This window comes from Andrographis paniculata, unplaced genomic scaffold (assembly GCF_009805555.1).
Source record: "Andrographis paniculata isolate CXL003 unplaced genomic scaffold, ASM980555v1 Contig65END, whole genome shotgun sequence".
Classification (NCBI taxonomy): domain Eukaryota; kingdom Viridiplantae; phylum Streptophyta; class Magnoliopsida; order Lamiales; family Acanthaceae; genus Andrographis; species Andrographis paniculata.
Genome location: NW_026137601.1, coordinates 640,437 through 656,566, shown reverse-complemented (window position 1 = coordinate 656,566; position 16,130 = coordinate 640,437). Strand labels below are relative to the sequence as shown.

General features: G+C 34.2%; 4 protein-coding genes across 5 annotated transcripts; 1 reads left to right on the top strand and 3 right to left on the bottom strand.

Annotated features, from left to right (window-relative positions):
- Positions 1-612: 612 nt before the first annotated feature.
- LOC127262347 (proline-rich protein 4-like) lies at positions 613-1,933 on the bottom strand. The gene is made up of 2 exons (XM_051290996.1): positions 1,690-1,933; positions 613-1,596 (listed from the first exon to the last, which is right to left on the bottom strand). Exons 1-2 carry the CDS (start codon positions 1,931-1,933, stop codon positions 749-751), a joined length of 1,092 nt encoding a protein of 363 aa, XP_051146953.1. The 3' UTR covers positions 613-748.
- Positions 1,934-4,503: 2,570 nt separating this feature from the next.
- LOC127262564 (repetitive proline-rich cell wall protein 2-like) lies at positions 4,504-6,604 on the bottom strand. 2 transcript variants are annotated; one of them, XM_051291297.1, is made up of 2 exons: positions 6,312-6,604; positions 4,504-5,758 (listed from the first exon to the last, which is right to left on the bottom strand). In XM_051291297.1, exons 1-2 carry the CDS (start codon positions 6,472-6,474, stop codon positions 4,806-4,808), a joined length of 1,116 nt encoding a protein of 371 aa, XP_051147254.1. In that variant the 5' UTR covers positions 6,475-6,604; the 3' UTR covers positions 4,504-4,805. The 2 variants fall into 2 exon arrangements, with proteins under 2 accessions (XP_051147254.1, XP_051147255.1); XM_051291298.1 differs by having other exon boundaries at positions 6,275-6,545.
- A 4,763-nt stretch (positions 6,605-11,367) lies between these two features.
- Positions 11,368-14,428, top strand: LOC127262524 (triosephosphate isomerase, chloroplastic-like). The gene is made up of 9 exons (XM_051291238.1): positions 11,368-11,629; positions 12,032-12,058; positions 12,606-12,675; positions 12,804-12,927; positions 13,133-13,217; positions 13,326-13,458; positions 13,545-13,718; positions 13,901-13,983; positions 14,082-14,428. The coding sequence occupies exons 1-9, from the start codon at positions 11,423-11,425 to the stop codon at positions 14,136-14,138; spliced, it is 960 nt and encodes a 319-aa protein (XP_051147195.1). The 5' UTR covers positions 11,368-11,422; the 3' UTR covers positions 14,139-14,428.
- Positions 14,429-15,168: 740 nt separating this feature from the next.
- LOC127262440 (uncharacterized) lies at positions 15,169-15,935 on the bottom strand. Its single transcript, XM_051291114.1, has one exon. It carries the CDS (start codon positions 15,792-15,794, stop codon positions 15,393-15,395), a length of 402 nt encoding a protein of 133 aa, XP_051147071.1. The 5' UTR covers positions 15,795-15,935; the 3' UTR covers positions 15,169-15,392.
- Between the last annotated feature and the right edge of the window lie 195 nt (positions 15,936-16,130).

Here is a 16,130-nt window from a genome sequence, read left to right as displayed (position 1 = left end):
CTAACATATACATACACTCACATCTTTGGGATTTGATTTTTGAATAATTATTTAATATGATATAAATAAAATATTTGATGTAAAATTTTTTGAATATAAAAATAATGATTAAATATTATTTAATGAGATAAAATGAAGGGTGTGTTTGTTCGGGGATTGGATTAGATTTTTACTATTCATTCTATTTTTTTATCAAAAAATATTAAATCAAACATTTATTTTTTATTTTTTATATTATACTAAAAATCAATATTATATTCAAAATATTACATCAATATTTATTTATATCACATCATGCTATTATTCAAATTCAAATCTCCCAGACAAACACACCCTTTATTTATATATTTAATTATTTTTAAATTTGAAAATATTGTAAAGTGTTTGGTGTTTGAGTAACATTTGACTAAACACCAATTGTAAAATTTTCCATTATACCGTCTTAACAGTCAAAGTAAATTGATGGCATATTTGGTCATCACCGTTAATTCCGCTATGCTGATGCCATATTTGTGTATGTTGAGAAATTATTCCGCCATTATTAGCAACATCTGTCATCTGTATAGGGTATTTATAGAAAGCATCCTACAATTTGTATCTGGAGCACAGTCGAAGACGAAGGAAGAAATGAATTTATTAATCTGCGGATACAGTTATTAACAGATAGCAATCATAACATGCAGGGGATTGAACATTACATATTACACGTGGAAATACCCGAGAAAGGCACAATTTTGGCTGTCCATACTCAGAAATGGGAAGGATCATAGGGGTTTGGAGGAAGCGCTCTCGGTTCTGGTGGGTTGAAGTACTTTCTCGGAATCGTTGGAGTACGAGGAAGTTTAGGAACAGGAGGAGCTCTCGGAATGGGAATTGGTTTTATTTCAATTGGTGGTGTGCCGACGGGAGGAGGAGTTGGGGAAGGGGAAGGATGCTTGTGGAATTGGCTGGGTGATTTTCGTGGAGGAAATGGTTTAGGGTTTAGTGGTGGGAGTTGAGGTGGGAGATTATTGGGCAATGGTTGGGAGATTGGGGTTGGCGAATTAGGGTTAGGGTTAGGGTTTGCGATTGGCTCATCAATTGGGGGCGATGATGGTGGCAGAGAAGGACTGTTGTATGGGAAGTTTCGAGGTGGAGCTTGTGGGATCTGAATTGCAGGCTCTGGTGCTGGTAGCGGAATTGTGAAGTTTCCATCAGATTGTGGTGGCGGAGATGGAGATGCAGGCGGCGGCGCTACCGCCGGAGAAATTGGCAGCTCCGGCGAAGGAGGGGGGGTGTTGAAGAATGTTGTGATGTTAGGGAATGGCCAGAACAGAGCTGATTGGCACATCGTGGGGGAGAATTCTATCAGTGTCTGCTCATGTGTGGTTTTGTTCTTGTGCAGCATTCTCAGCTGGAGTGATGCAGTTTGGGCCGTGTTGATGGGACACGGCCGTGTTGTACTTTGAAGCTTCGCCAAGCATCCATTGAAACCTCCAGAATCAGTCCTTTCGTCTACAGACTGTAAGGCTATGGCAAATCTGCCGTCCCGGTCGACTCCGCCGTATCCCTCAGTTGTTTCTTGTTTAGATTTGCACCTTATGATGACACTAACCCCTGTGTGAAAACAATTTTGCAGAAGCTCATCTGACTATAAAGAATTTCATAGCTATGCTATTATGCCTGCATTTATTTGTTTATGAAATTTACCTTTAGATGGTTGGCTTATGTTGAAATCATGTCTAATGCATTCTGCACAATGCACAAGCCCGGTGATCTGAACCGTGTTCGTCTTGCTGTAGCAGAAGCTTGAAGTGAGCAGTAAGAGAGCCACGAATCCCGCGAGCTTATGATGAGCTCCCATGAAGAATTTGAGTGGTTTGTAGAGAATTTGGTTGCCAAATTTATACTGCTCGAGAATATGCGCACACAGCTGCTTTGCTTCGTAAATCATTTCATCTTTGGATCGTGCATTGATTGTTTGAGGTCCCGATTGAATTTACTTCTGGTGCAGGAGATGAACATGGCAGCAATTGCACCGGCTTTGCTGATAAGAAATGGCCTTCAATTTCAGACTGCCATTGATGTCTGAGTCAGCAATGCAAGGTTTGTACTGTCACTGCATTCCCTATTTCACTAGAAATAAATTGTGTCTTTAGTTAGGTGATAGTGCAGAAAACGTGAATGATAAATCAAAGTGGTGTCATAGCTCATTGAATGTTGAGTATCGATATATCTGGTATAGGTTCGATTACATGTTGGTTGGATTACGGCGTGCGAGCGTTTGTGTCGCTAGTCTTGTCGATTTGCGGCGGATTTGCTCTGCATCTGTTTTGATCTAATGTTATTAGTTCTTACCAAATTACAAACATACATTTGTAGTAAATATTTATGTTCATCTGACGCATGGTGTCTCTAAATGCACAAACATATGTTTATTATTCTTTGAAGAGATGTAAAGATTGTGTTTGGTTGTATTTCAATAAGGCCACGGTTATGATGCTATTGAAGTTAAGCAACGTTATGTTGCCTATACATAAATGTGTTTGACAATACATGAAAATATAACTTGTCAAGCATATGAAAATAATTGTAAAATACATCGTATAAAATGACGTACCTACTCTTAGGTTTGGGGGCAACTGCCTCCAACCCCCAAAAAATTATTTTAATTTATATTAATATATAATACCCTACAGTCTAATTTCTATTGTCCTAAATATATTTGTACGGGTTTTTTAAATTGTTGTGTTTTGGTTATGGATTGACAAATTTGTCCTTAATTATACGGTAGAGATTAAAAATAATAAATGTATGAAGGGTAAAAATGTAAAATTTGTATTTTAAAAAAAAATAGAACAATAATTGTTTAGTTAGTTTATGGAAGGAGAGAGTATATATTAATTAAAATAGATTAAATTATGAAGTATTTTTTTTTACATTAAATATGGTTGTGCTTTTTTTTTCTTCTTTTTTTTTTCTTATCAAGGAAATAGGATTGTGTTTGGTACAGAGAAATGAGGCCAGACAAATAGAAATGGTATCATTTCTCTTGTTTGTTTGAGTCAAGAGAAATGAAACTTGAGAAATAAATTATTTCCATTTCTCTGTTTTCATTTCTCTCCCATACGCAGAGAAATAGAGAGAAATGATATTGTAGTGTATATATTTTTTAATTTTTAAATTTTTTTTGTACTATTTAATTTTTATAATTTTTTAAAAATTATATTATTTTAATTTTACAAAAAAACAAACTTAATTTATTTTTAAAGTATTTAATTTTTACGACATTTTAAGAAATTGTACTAAAATATAATCTTAAAAAACATCGTATATAATTTATAATTTTTTAAAAAAAAAAATTACCAAAAATATTTTTCATAAATTCTCATTAGTTAAAACTCTCTTTTTATCGTGTTAATCATTTATTTTTGTTTGCTCATTCGTATATCTGCATTTTTTTTAGATTTCTCAAATCAATTATCTGTTTTATCAAACAAGAGAATTAATTCTCATTTTCTACTCAATTTCATTTCTCTTCAATTCTATTCTCTACTATCATTTCTCTGCAATTCCATTCTCTGTACCGAACGCCCCTAAAGAAAATAGAGTAGAAGTGGTAAGAGTGAATTGACGTGTATGTTTTTTACAATTTTTAACATAAAAGGAAAAAGGAAAAGATAATTCTCATTTCAAAATATGTTAAAAGACACTAAAATCGAACTATAAAAAAATTTGAAACCTATCTAAAAACTCCATCCCCTAAATTCCAGATAAGATTCTGTGTTTTATTAACCCATCTTATACCAATATCTTCATACACATATGTGCATGTATACATTCTATATGTGTGTAAATAGGGTTGATTTTTGGGAGAAAGGATCCTATGGACTTAAATTTGGAAGCTTGTCAGGTTATTGTATAAATATTTTGAAGACGATACACATGTAAAATTGACATATAGTAACCATCTATATGGTGCCCTGCAGTACTAATTCAAAATAATGTGACGAGGGACTATAGTGTATATTTTGTTTTTCTTTTCAGCACACATTCAAAATGTTATATTTAAAATCTTTGTTTTTTTTATTTTTATTTTTATTTTTATTTTTTTATAATAATGATATCAAAATAGTTTGAGAATAACCTCAACCAAGTACTAATCATACTCGACAAGCGTTGTGCGTGTGACAAACTCAACTTAAAAAATGGAGTATCAATTGCGTTTGAATCGGTGAATGGGTCTCTATAAAATTTAATGAAACAATCCAATTTAAAATATCAAATCAAATATATATTCTTTATTTTTTTTATATTATATTAAAAAATAACTTTATATTCAAAACACCCTAACTGTTGTTCTTGTCTTGTCTGGCGCTTGACAAGTGTCAATTGGTGCCATTATATAATAATGCCATGGCCAATAGTTTCATATGTAGCATTGGTTATGGAAAATAAATACTGAGAAAAATAACAATCATATTGTAGGAATACCTGATCGATATACATATATATATATATATATTGAATCAAATGAGTCGTATATAAAAAGTAAGTCAAGCCAAGCCAATTATACAATACAAGCAGTACAGAAGCAATAAATATAATAAATAATAATAAATCATATCCTTCTTCAGGACACAGGACTCACGACGACGTTCTTTCTCTTTTCAGACAACTCTCTTCATCTCTCTTTGGAATTTAAAAGTGGGAAGTCCGAAGTCTTTTTTATTTTTGACAGATAGAAATTCAGGAGATTAAATAACACTACTTACAACACGTGTATTCATTGTCCGAACGTACAAATCTGTCCGCCGGCCGCCGGCTCATGGGTGAGGGGACAGCGGCGGCCACCCTCCGAACTTGGGGTGCTTGAAGTACTTATGAGGGATCTTCGGGAAAGGCGGCAGCGGAGGACACGGCTTCTTAAAAAACGGCGGCTTGTAGATGGGAACCGGCGGCGGCAGTGGCTTCACTATTGGCGGCTTGTAGATGGGAACCGGCGGCGGCAGTGGCTTCACTACTGGCGGCTTGTAGATGGGAACCGGCGGCGGCAGTGGCTTCACTACAGGTGGCTTGTAGACCGGCGGCTTAGCCTTGGGAGGCTTGTGGACGACCGGCGGCTTGGGCTTGGTTGGCGGGCACGGCTTCTTAGGCGGCTTGTAGACTGGAACTGGAGGAGGGTTCGGCTTGACTACCGGCGGCTTGACCACCGGTGGCTTGTAGATGGGAACTGGAGGAGGGAGCGGCTTCACGACCGGCGGCTTGTAGATGGGAACTGGGGGAGGGAGCGGCTTGACGATCGGCGGCTTGTAGATGGGAGGGAACGGCTTGACGATCGGCGGCTTGTAGATGGGCGGGAAAAATGGCTTATGAAACGGCGGCAATGGGGGGTAGGTTTTGAACCAGGGGTGGCCGTAGTTTTTGAGCCATGGGTGGGAAGATTTGGGGAGTGGGGGGTAGTTGAAATGGGGCCAGAGGAATTTGGAGGTGCAGAGGGCGGCGGAGAATCGGAGGGTTTTGGTGGGGGAGAAGACGTGGACGCCATTGTTGTTGTTGAGGACGAGCTTGGAGGCGTCGACGCCGTCGTGCGATGGACAGGGAATGGCGGCGGCGCTGTGGAGCTGAGCGTAGCAGTCGTGCTTGAGGCTTTTCCCGTCCTGGCTGACGACGTCCTTCGGGAGGGATACGCTGAACTCGCCGCCGTCGTTGAGGTCGCCGGCGGCGACTCTTTTCATGTCGCCATTTTTCAATTTGCAGTCGATGCTGACGTGGAGGCCTGTAATTGCATTGCATGCATGGACGATTATTAATTTCTTGACAACTATCTATTTTTTTTTATTTTCATCAGTCTTTTAGTAATTATATTTTCTGTTTTTAAAGTTTACGTAGTTAAACGTAATTCTATTTTTAATTTCGGCTCTAATGTTATTAGTAAAAGAGAAAGTGAACTTAGAAACGAAAAAATTTTGTTAGAAAAATACTATTCCCTTTATCCTATATACTGTGTCTACACTATAGACAGAATATTTTATTTTATGAGGGGTGTAATTAGTAGATAATTAAGAATATATTTTTAGTGAAAATAATTATAAATTAAGATTAAGATAATTAATTAGTTTAATTAAAATTTAAAAAAATAAATTAAAAAGTTTAAAATGAGATTAAAGTGTGTAATCATTTTCCAAAAAATGAAAGTAAATGAAACGTAAGACGGACAGAAACGGCAATGTGGACATGATACGTGTGTGGGAGGAAGTAGTATTTTTTTGTAGTACAGTATTATTATTAGTACCTGAAAATGCTTGGGAGGGTTTGAAAATTATTAGTACCTGAAAATGCTTGGGAGGGTTTGAAATTATGGTTGAGACAATCGGCGCATTGTCCGGTTCCAACAACCTGGTAGGAATTGTCATCTGCAGAGCAGAGAACAAAGAGCAGTACAAAAGACAAGAAGATCAGAGTGGTACTCTGACAAAGGGAATCAGCCCTCATTGGGACCTCTACTAAGAAGGATTGTATGTATATATTTATTTATATATTAATAATAATAAGAAGAAAAAAAAAAAGAAGAAGAAGCTTCTGGAGATATATGGAGTGAAGCTTTGATCATTGAATGGGTTGAAGCAAAAGAGGAGATTATGGGCTCTATATATAATGAATGGTTATGGAGGATTTTTTTTAAGTTTATTTTATTTTATTCTTTTTTTTTTTTTTTTAAGAATTAACGAAGAAATGGTTAGGGAGTAAATCAGACCGACAGATCTTAAATGACATCACATGAAATTAGGGTCCCTCGATCATGACTCAATTAATCAAATTTAAAAAAATAAAAAATAAAAAATAGTAGCAACAATTTAGCAGCAAAATATGGGCACATGGCAGCAGGACCCAATTTGTTCATGAAATGAATGATCCCTTCCAACTGTTTGTTTATTTTATTTCAATTTTTTTTTATATTTTTCATCACCACACAACTTTTTTGAAAAACAAGATCTCATTCTATTTTTATATTTTACATGGATGGATTATTGTTGGCCACTAATATGTATGCAACCTTTCTGGCAGTCACAAATGCTGCAGTTGGGAAGCAGAAAGAAAACTATATAAAATTAAATTAAAGCATGAACATTTTATAAAAGTGTTAGTGCATTATGGCATCTACTTGTTCACGTGAATATAGTCGTTACAATTTTCAACATAATTGCTTCATTATACAGTCCCAATTACCATTAACCATAGCCATTACCAGGCTACTCGCTTATTTATCTATTTTATTTATTTTTCTTTATAGATCATAGGCTCTTGTATTATATTATTATTATTATTATTATTGATTAAAAAATATATGTTGTTAACGTACGACAAGAACACAATCCAAAACCAAATCAATCTGGATGATGCATAAAAATATAAAGAACAGTACCAAGTGCTTTTAGCAAACAATATGTAAGTATTTCCTCCGTCCATGTATAAAGTATACATTTATTTTTGGCACGGTATTTAAAAAATAATACTCCTTCTGTCCCATTGAAAGTGTGACATTTGCTTTTTGCATGTAGATTTTTTAATATTAGTATTATATTGAATTGTAGTGAAAAAGACAAAAATACTCCTATTAGTATGGTGTAATATAAAAGTAATGATATTTGTGTAATATATTGTAAGTTGAAAGGGTATTTACTATATTAGGTAGGTAGTACAGTTACTAAATTAGGAAATGATAACATTGTTTTGAGACGGACAAAAATAGAAAATTGTAATCTTTCAATGGGAAGGAGGGAGTAGTATTTTAATTATAGTGGATAGTTAAAAGTAGTGTAATGATATTTTTGCCATTATTTTTTGGTGTAAAAGTAATGATGTGATATAAAGTGAGGTATTTAATGAAATATTTACTTTATAATTAGACGTTTTAAAATAAAAATATATATACTTTTTTATTTGACGGAGAGAAGTATTATTTAAGTCTTGAGTATTTATTGTCATACTTATTATATATATATATCAACCTCCACATGTATTTTCATATGTTCTTATTTGTGTAGAGACATATTTTATCAATTTTTATTTTTATTTTTGACAAATTAGATATATATGAGTGTGTGTGTGTGATGGGTAGTGTGCCATAACATCATGGCTCGGCTAAGAAATTAATTCAATTGTCGTCTACACATATGTTAACTGAAAATGAGGTGCATAATTATGATGCGTTGGATTAATTAATTAGATTTCTAGATGAATATATATATATATATATGTGAAAGCAAATAAATAAATAAATAAATATATATACATACACTTGTCCTAATCAGACATTAATCATTACTCATTTTGATGGACGAGAGTGCCTCTCAAATTCATGATTTGGTGCGGGAGCAGTTGGGCGGCATTAATTGCACTTTCATATTTATGATTTTAATTCATTTTTTAATTATTATTTTTATAAATTAACTAATTAAGAACATCGTTGATGTGATCTATCCTTAGATAATATGTACCATGCACATGAATACGTGTTTACTATTAGTATTATTGTTGCTAATATTATTATACCTTTTGAAAAAAAAAAAAATTTAAAAAAATAAAAAGGCAAAATTGTCCATAGCTCCTTTGTGGTTTCGAAATTCAATATAAATTCTCCCTCTATTTTAAAAATTGCATAACGTCTCCTTATACTTTAAAAAATATTGCATAAAACTACTTTTTGGTTTCAAAACTCAACATAAATCCTCATTTTACTTTAAAAAATTGCATGACGCCCACTTATACTTTAAAAAATATTGCATAAAACCCTCTGTCATGCAAAACATATAGATAGGAAATCATATTCTTATCACACAAGGAAAGTTTCATGGTAGTGGGGTTTCATGCAACGTTTTTTTTTTAAATATAAGGGGGTACCATACAATTTTTAAAGTATAGGAAGATTTTACGTTAAATTTCGAAACCAGGTGGGAGTTATAAGTAATTTTACCAAATAAAAAAAATCATATGGAGAATTTGATTAAATAAAGAATAAAATGTCTATAAATACGAAGGATAAGCATGGGTTTCGAGCTAAATTTCCTGTTTTGGACAAACATTGGAAGGTAGAAGATTTCTTGTAGGTTTTGAAATAATATTCTTGCAATCTAGTAGGACTAGTAATTTAATTTAATTTAATTTAATTTATCTCTGCCCTCTAGGCTCTAGCTAGCTCGTCTCTTCTTCGTATTAATATGTACATAGGCCAGGTAGGTCAGGCCATCCATTTTCAAAAAGCAAAAGTTTGCCCATAACTATAAGTCTTTTACCTCACATGCAATTATTGCATGCATAACATTTGTTACTTTCAGGTAAGAAGTGCCATCATGTCATGGCAGAGATCTGGTGCTGAAAAAATAAAGCACCCATGAATAGCTAAAACTTAATTATATATAATTATATTAATTAAATAATTTCATGATATAAATTTAACATAATAAATTATTACAATAATTTTAGCACTTGATCCCCTTCTTTATTTTTTATTTTTATTTTTTTTAGTGCACGATATAAAAATTTTAACATCCTATCACCCCTAACGCCATTTCGCTCTCCAACAGACTATTACTACTATTAATTATTATTATTATTACAAAAAGTATGTTGGAATTTTTGACAGGATTTATTTTAATTAGCAAAATCTAACAAAAAGGGTAAACGAATCTCACATGCTTACAAGTTAGAAGATTTTCTTCAATTTTTTTTAATTTTTTTTTTTTTAAATTGGAAAATTTCGTCTTCATATGATGTCGGCTCTTGAAGTTATATTTAGTTATTTACTGCAGTAAAAAAAGGAGTTGATTTTGAACTTTCTTAAAATACTTCATACTATTTGTAGTCAGATGGGAACTTATAAATAATTGATTGATTCTTTTTTTTTTTTTATCCTTTCATATAAGACTTGAATTTGTATTTTTTTCACTCTCGATATTTTTTTACTACTTTGGTGATTACTGTTGCGCTCTTCATGCCATATTTCACACCCTTTTGTGTAACGCATTTCAAAATTGTTAAAATGTGTATTTTTTTGATCAAGTTTGAAAAAAATTTGTTTGAATTTGTCATTAAAATAATATTTGATGAGATATTTTGTGAGAGAAAAATATATATATTTTAAAAAACAGAATTAAAATAGTAAAATTTTAAAAATTTTGATTAAAGAAGTATACCCTAAGTTTTTCAATTTTTTTTTTTTTACACACGCGCACGCACACGCACCCACCCGAAATCAAAGAGAATAATGTCTTACGCCTTGATATACAGAGTTTAACAGAAACAGACCCTAAGTTGCCACCACTATGATGTGAAGGGGAAAAAAACAATTACCTGCACAATCCCTCATCCAATTTCTTTCTTTTTTTATAATATACTTTCTATTATAATTTCTTTTTAAAAAAAATTATACAATTCACACAGTTTTTTATTTCATATTTTTTAATTAAATTTAAATATAATAATAATTTTATTTATTTCATTACACATTTACAAAATTGTACTTATTACATATCATTCAAATCAATGCACGTCAAAACCCCTAAAATCTAACAAAAACTACTAACCAAAAAATACATTTTTACTTGACATTGTTTTTAATAAAAATATATTATTAATTTTTTTATAAAAATTCACATCAAAATACTTTTAAATAAAAATTTTAATCAATATTTCATTTCAAATCAATTCAAATTACAACTAAACAAATACTCAACTAACTAATAAAATATTATGAATTTTTAATTTAATATGAAAAAAAAAAAAAAAAAACCATTTGGATCTTAGTAGAAGAAGTAGAAATTTTAGTTTTTCAATACTTTGAACTTCTCCCCTTAATATAATTTGTTAAAAAATAATTAATAAATTTAAATACTCCTTCTGAGATATTTTGTTCCTATAGATATAAAAATTTAGATAAAATATAATTAATAAATAATTAAAAAATATATTAATAAAAATAATTATAAATTAAAATTAAAATAAAAATAATTTGATTAAGATTAAAATGTATAATCATAATTTCTAACAAAGAAAGACCGACTTAGGAGGGATCGAAATGAAAACTAAGAATAAATTATGTGGGACGGAGTGAGGGAATATATTTATAATATAATGTTTAATTCTAATTTTTACTCAAAATTTAATTAGTACTAATATGATTATTATTATTATTATTATTATTATTTATAAAGGTTAAATTTAAACTTGACATGTGGTTTGGATGTAGCAAGCAACATACAAAGCGTGAGGCGCTTGTGTCCACGCGTTGCTTACTCCGTGGAAGGTTGGTGGGACAAGATTGGATATGGTAAAATACGACACCACATATTTGTTCAAAAAATAAAAATATAAAAAAAATAAAAATGTTTGCAATATCTCGCCGTCCAGATAGAGAAGTAGTGAGTACACATATATCTCTCTCATGGCGGTAGCCTCCACCCTACTCGGCGGCGCTACAATTACCACCCAACTCACTCGCTTCACTGGCCTCCGCAAATCCTTCCCCAATCTTGATGACTCCGCCTCCACCACTCCGCGCTCGTTTGCACAGAAAGTCGACTCGCATCTCCGCCTCGCATCTACGAATAAAGGCAGTCGCGGTGTCGTTGCCATGGCAGGCACCGGAAAGGTGAAATTGCAATTTCTTTTATCTAGTTATTTTGCCCAATTTTAGCTTTAATATGTGTATTTCAGATCTGAAAAGCTGTGTCATTTGCATTTTGTTTGGTAGTTTTTCACAGATATTTGATTGAGGATTTTTATGTATTCTTTTCCTCTTCGCTCGCTATGTATGCTTACACTATCGAATGCTAAATGTTCAGGTTATTTGGCATAGAATTCCGAAATGATCGCTAGTACTTATATGATTTAGCAATTAAGTTCCAGGAGAGAATTTTAACGCGTGTATTCTTGTGATTGCTATCTTAAGATTTTGCAATGTTGCTGCCACGCTATGATTATCTAGTTTTCTTTCACAAGATTGGTCATCTTCAGTTGATATGCTGATAATTGTTTTTGGTTTTGATTGCAGTTTTTTGTTGGTGGAAATTGGAAATGTGTAAGTACTTTACCTTATTGCAATTTTCTTTTTCTTTGTTTCGGTTGCCATTGTCTGGAGTGTTCCTACTAGCGCATCATGTAAAGCTAGATATCATTTTTGGATATTCAAATTTAAAGTGGTAAATAATGTATGATGAGTTCCCGTAGCCTTTGATGCAAGTTGACTCGATGTACTAGCCCATAAGAAGTACAATTATGGTGCATCAATTGGTGTCATCCATTTATAACTAGATCTTTTTGTAAGATTATTTGAGGAAACTTAATGGCTCAAGCGGTTACATGAATGGTCTCAATATCAACCAACCAAACTTTATAGATGTTGAGCTTTCTTAGATGAAGTCTAAATCCAGTTCAGTTACACTAGTTTACTTGGTAAATGCCTACATAAAAGTTGCAAGTGCTGGAAGAGCTGTGAAAACTGAACACCATGATTTACTAATTATTTGCTACTTTGAATGCTTATCTAAATCCTAAACCATTATCATTTATGCTTGTTTTTTTATTTTTCCTTTCCTTTTTGGCATGTGCCATACAAATCTGGTTAGAATGGGACTAAAGAGTCCATAAGCAAGCTTGTTTCTGACTTAAACAGTGCAACGTTGGAATCTGATGTCGGTGAGTTCTTCTGTGCCAAATTACTTGATTTCCTTTAAAGTACATTAAAATTGTTCTTTTCTTAGTTTCTCTATTTGGTGCTCATGATTTAGTGGCAACTGTATCTCATTTAACTTCCACCATTACAGATGTTGTCGTCGCACCACCTTTTGTGTACATTGAGCAAGTAAAGAACTCATTATCCGATCGAATAGAGATATCTGGCCAAAATAGTTGGATTGGAAAAGGTGGTGCTTTTACTGGAGAAATCAGGTGCGTAAGTCTCTAACTAGTGGTGATTAACAGTTCCTACTCTCTGAACTAAACCCTGTTTGTAACATGAAAGAAAGCTGTTTTTCCTACTCACTTGTGTGTTTATGGAATACTTAACATTCCATTTGCTTGAATTATATGTTGTGAGGCTTAATGATTTAACAAACGTAACATGTAGTTGCAAGTAACCCTTTCATTGTTTCAGCGCAGAGCAACTAAAAGACCTCGGGTGCAAGTGGGTCATTCTGGGGCATTCGGAGCGTAGACATATAATTGGGGAAGATGACCAAGTGAGAACACATGGAAAGAAAATTTCCTGTTTTGTGAATTTTGCCATTGTTCTACTTTCAAATGGTAAGCATCCATACAACTGCCTGCTGAACAACTGTTTTCTGCAGTTTATTGGGAAGAAAGCTGCCTATGCTTTAAGCCTAGGTCTCGGAGTCATAGCTTGCATTGGGGAGTTACTGGAAGAGAGAGAAGCTGGAAAGACTTCGGATGTTTGCTTCCGCCAGATGAAGGCATTTGCCGGTGAGTTCCAATGGGTTTGCTGTTGGATTCTAAATGACAGATATCGTATTATTGTTCTTCATTCCTGTGACTTACCTTGTGTGCAGATGCCGTCCCTAGTTGGGATGATGTTGTAGTTGCCTATGAGCCTGTATGGGCAATTGGAACTGGTAAAGTGGCGACACCAGAGCAGGCTCAGGAAGTGCATGTAGCTGTTCGCGATTGGCTGAATAAGAATGTTTCGCCAGAAGTTGGTTCGAAAACCCGTATTATTTATGGAGGTATATATAACATATAGACTGATATAGTTTGTATACATTGCTACCTTACAAATTCCAATTTCATGAATCCCCTTTTGCTGTATTGTAGCCAATATTTTATGCATAATTAAGCGGCTTTCCTCCTCCTCATAGCTCATTATTTGCTGAAATTTACTGGAACACTTGAAAATAAACTCCCACAGGTTCCGTGAATGGTGGAAACTGTGCTGAGCTTGCAAAACAAGAAGATGTAGATGGATTTCTCGTTGGCGGTGCATCCCTGAAGGTAATCGCTTTTATCTGCCTTCCATGGCTGGGCTTATGAGTCTTAATTTTGTTACAAAAGTTTATTACAGTATTTTTTTCGTATTATCTGTGTCACAGGGTCCTGAATTTGCTACTATCATCAACTCTGTGACTTCGAAAAAGGTCATTGCATGATCGAGAAAAGGTCATTGCATGATCTTGGAATCTGACTCAGACAGTCCAATGTGGAGTTTCTTGCAACAGAGGTTTTTCCCGAACAGAGAGAGCCTAGTCGAGTCGAGCCGTGGATTGTTGTTCATGGTAGGCCACCTTTACCTTTTCTGTTGTCCTATATAAGTATGAGGTCCATATTTTGCTCGGCAAAAAAAGATCGCACCACATTTGTGTTGTAGCAATGTTTCTATATATTTTTAGTTACAGAGTAACCATATTTATGCTGGGCCAATAATCGTGATTTTTCTCAACTCAAATTTTCCTTACAGAAATAAGCATAATTTTACACTGAGTTTGCTACAGGAATTCTATCTCAATCCACTCTAATTTTCTAGACTATTTTTTGTTGACTAATAGGTATTTTATCCCCCATACTCTCTTAGATTTGATATGTTCAATCTTGAATTTGTTGCTGATTGAGCTATACCCAAGAAAATAATATATATATATATATTGCTGGATATACTATATTACTGTACATATATTTTGAGTAAAAAGTATTCAACCCAAGTCATTGTCCTTCATTCAATAATTGAGCTCTTGAAGATAATGCACGCAAGTTTTATATTGGTTTAATGTGGCTCTAGAATCGCATGTACTTCCAAGTATATACTTATAGAAGCACATTTATTTCCACTTGTCATGGTGTGAGTAAGCACAACTGAACTGAATCCAAGTTTAGTTCAGTGGCAGCCCATCTTCATGGGGAAGAAGATAAGGATTTGCTTTAAATTTGAAATAAATTATGCACTACAATATAAAAAATTGAATAACAGCATGCTTAAAAAACACAAAAGAAAAAAAGCAGCTTAACAAACAACCCACCCCAATCAATCAATAGTTACATCACAAGCACAGAGACAAAAGAATCATGATTGCATATTCAAGAAATTCATACAAATAAAGCATCCAATTTCAGTCCCCTCCCTAAATTCATGCAAAAGCCCTCCTACCTGTCGCTGTCCCTACCAATTATAAATCAACAGTAATATTGGTCTGATCACAAAAGATGCTTTCAGCATATATATATATATTAGTATATCACAGTACACCGCTACCTCAAGCTAACGTGTAATAAGCAAATGCAAAACTTCACCCACCCTACAACAACAACAACAATCTTACAAAAACATCAAACTAATCTGGCCTGGAATTAATTAATTAACATATTAAAATTACAAACTGATAATAAAGATGATTGATTGATTGATATGATCATATGAACCAACCCTCCAAGAACACAGACTGATACTGCACCATCACAAGCAGCAACACGATCAGCAGCGCCACCCCCCACGGCGACGCCCCGCCGCCGGACTCCCCGTCGTTCCCGGAGAAGTAGTAGTTCCTCCGCCTCCTATCCCCGCCGCCGAACCACCATGTCGATCCGTCCCACGCCGACAGCCACCGGACGGCGAACAGAATCAGCAGCGGCGCGGCCATAAGCAGCCAGCCCATGCTCTCCTCGGTGGCCTCCACGACGGATTCGTAGGTGACGTACCATTGGAGGCCGAGGAAGAGGAAGATGACCCCTAGAATCAGCAGCACTGGGTAAGGCAAAGGGTTCAGAGATAACACCTCCAAGATCGACCATGTCGTCGTCCTCCTTCCGTACATGATAATAAGAGTAATTCTCAAATCGAATTAAAGATCCCTCTTTGATGAGTTTGTGTGTGTGTGTGTGGCTGTCAACTCAGTCACTCACTCGTTGTTGGAGCAGTGTATTATTGCTGTTTGTACTGATCCAGTGCGGCGCGGACCAGGGAATTTACGCTGTACCTCTTGATGTGGAATCGGATTTAACTATTCCTTAATATATATACACGTGTATATATATATTTGTTAAAAGAATTAAATACTATTAAATTGATTTAAAATTCATATTTTCAACATCAAATCAATAGACACCCAAACATGGCGTATGGTTATTGAAATCCATTAGAGAGAGTTAAA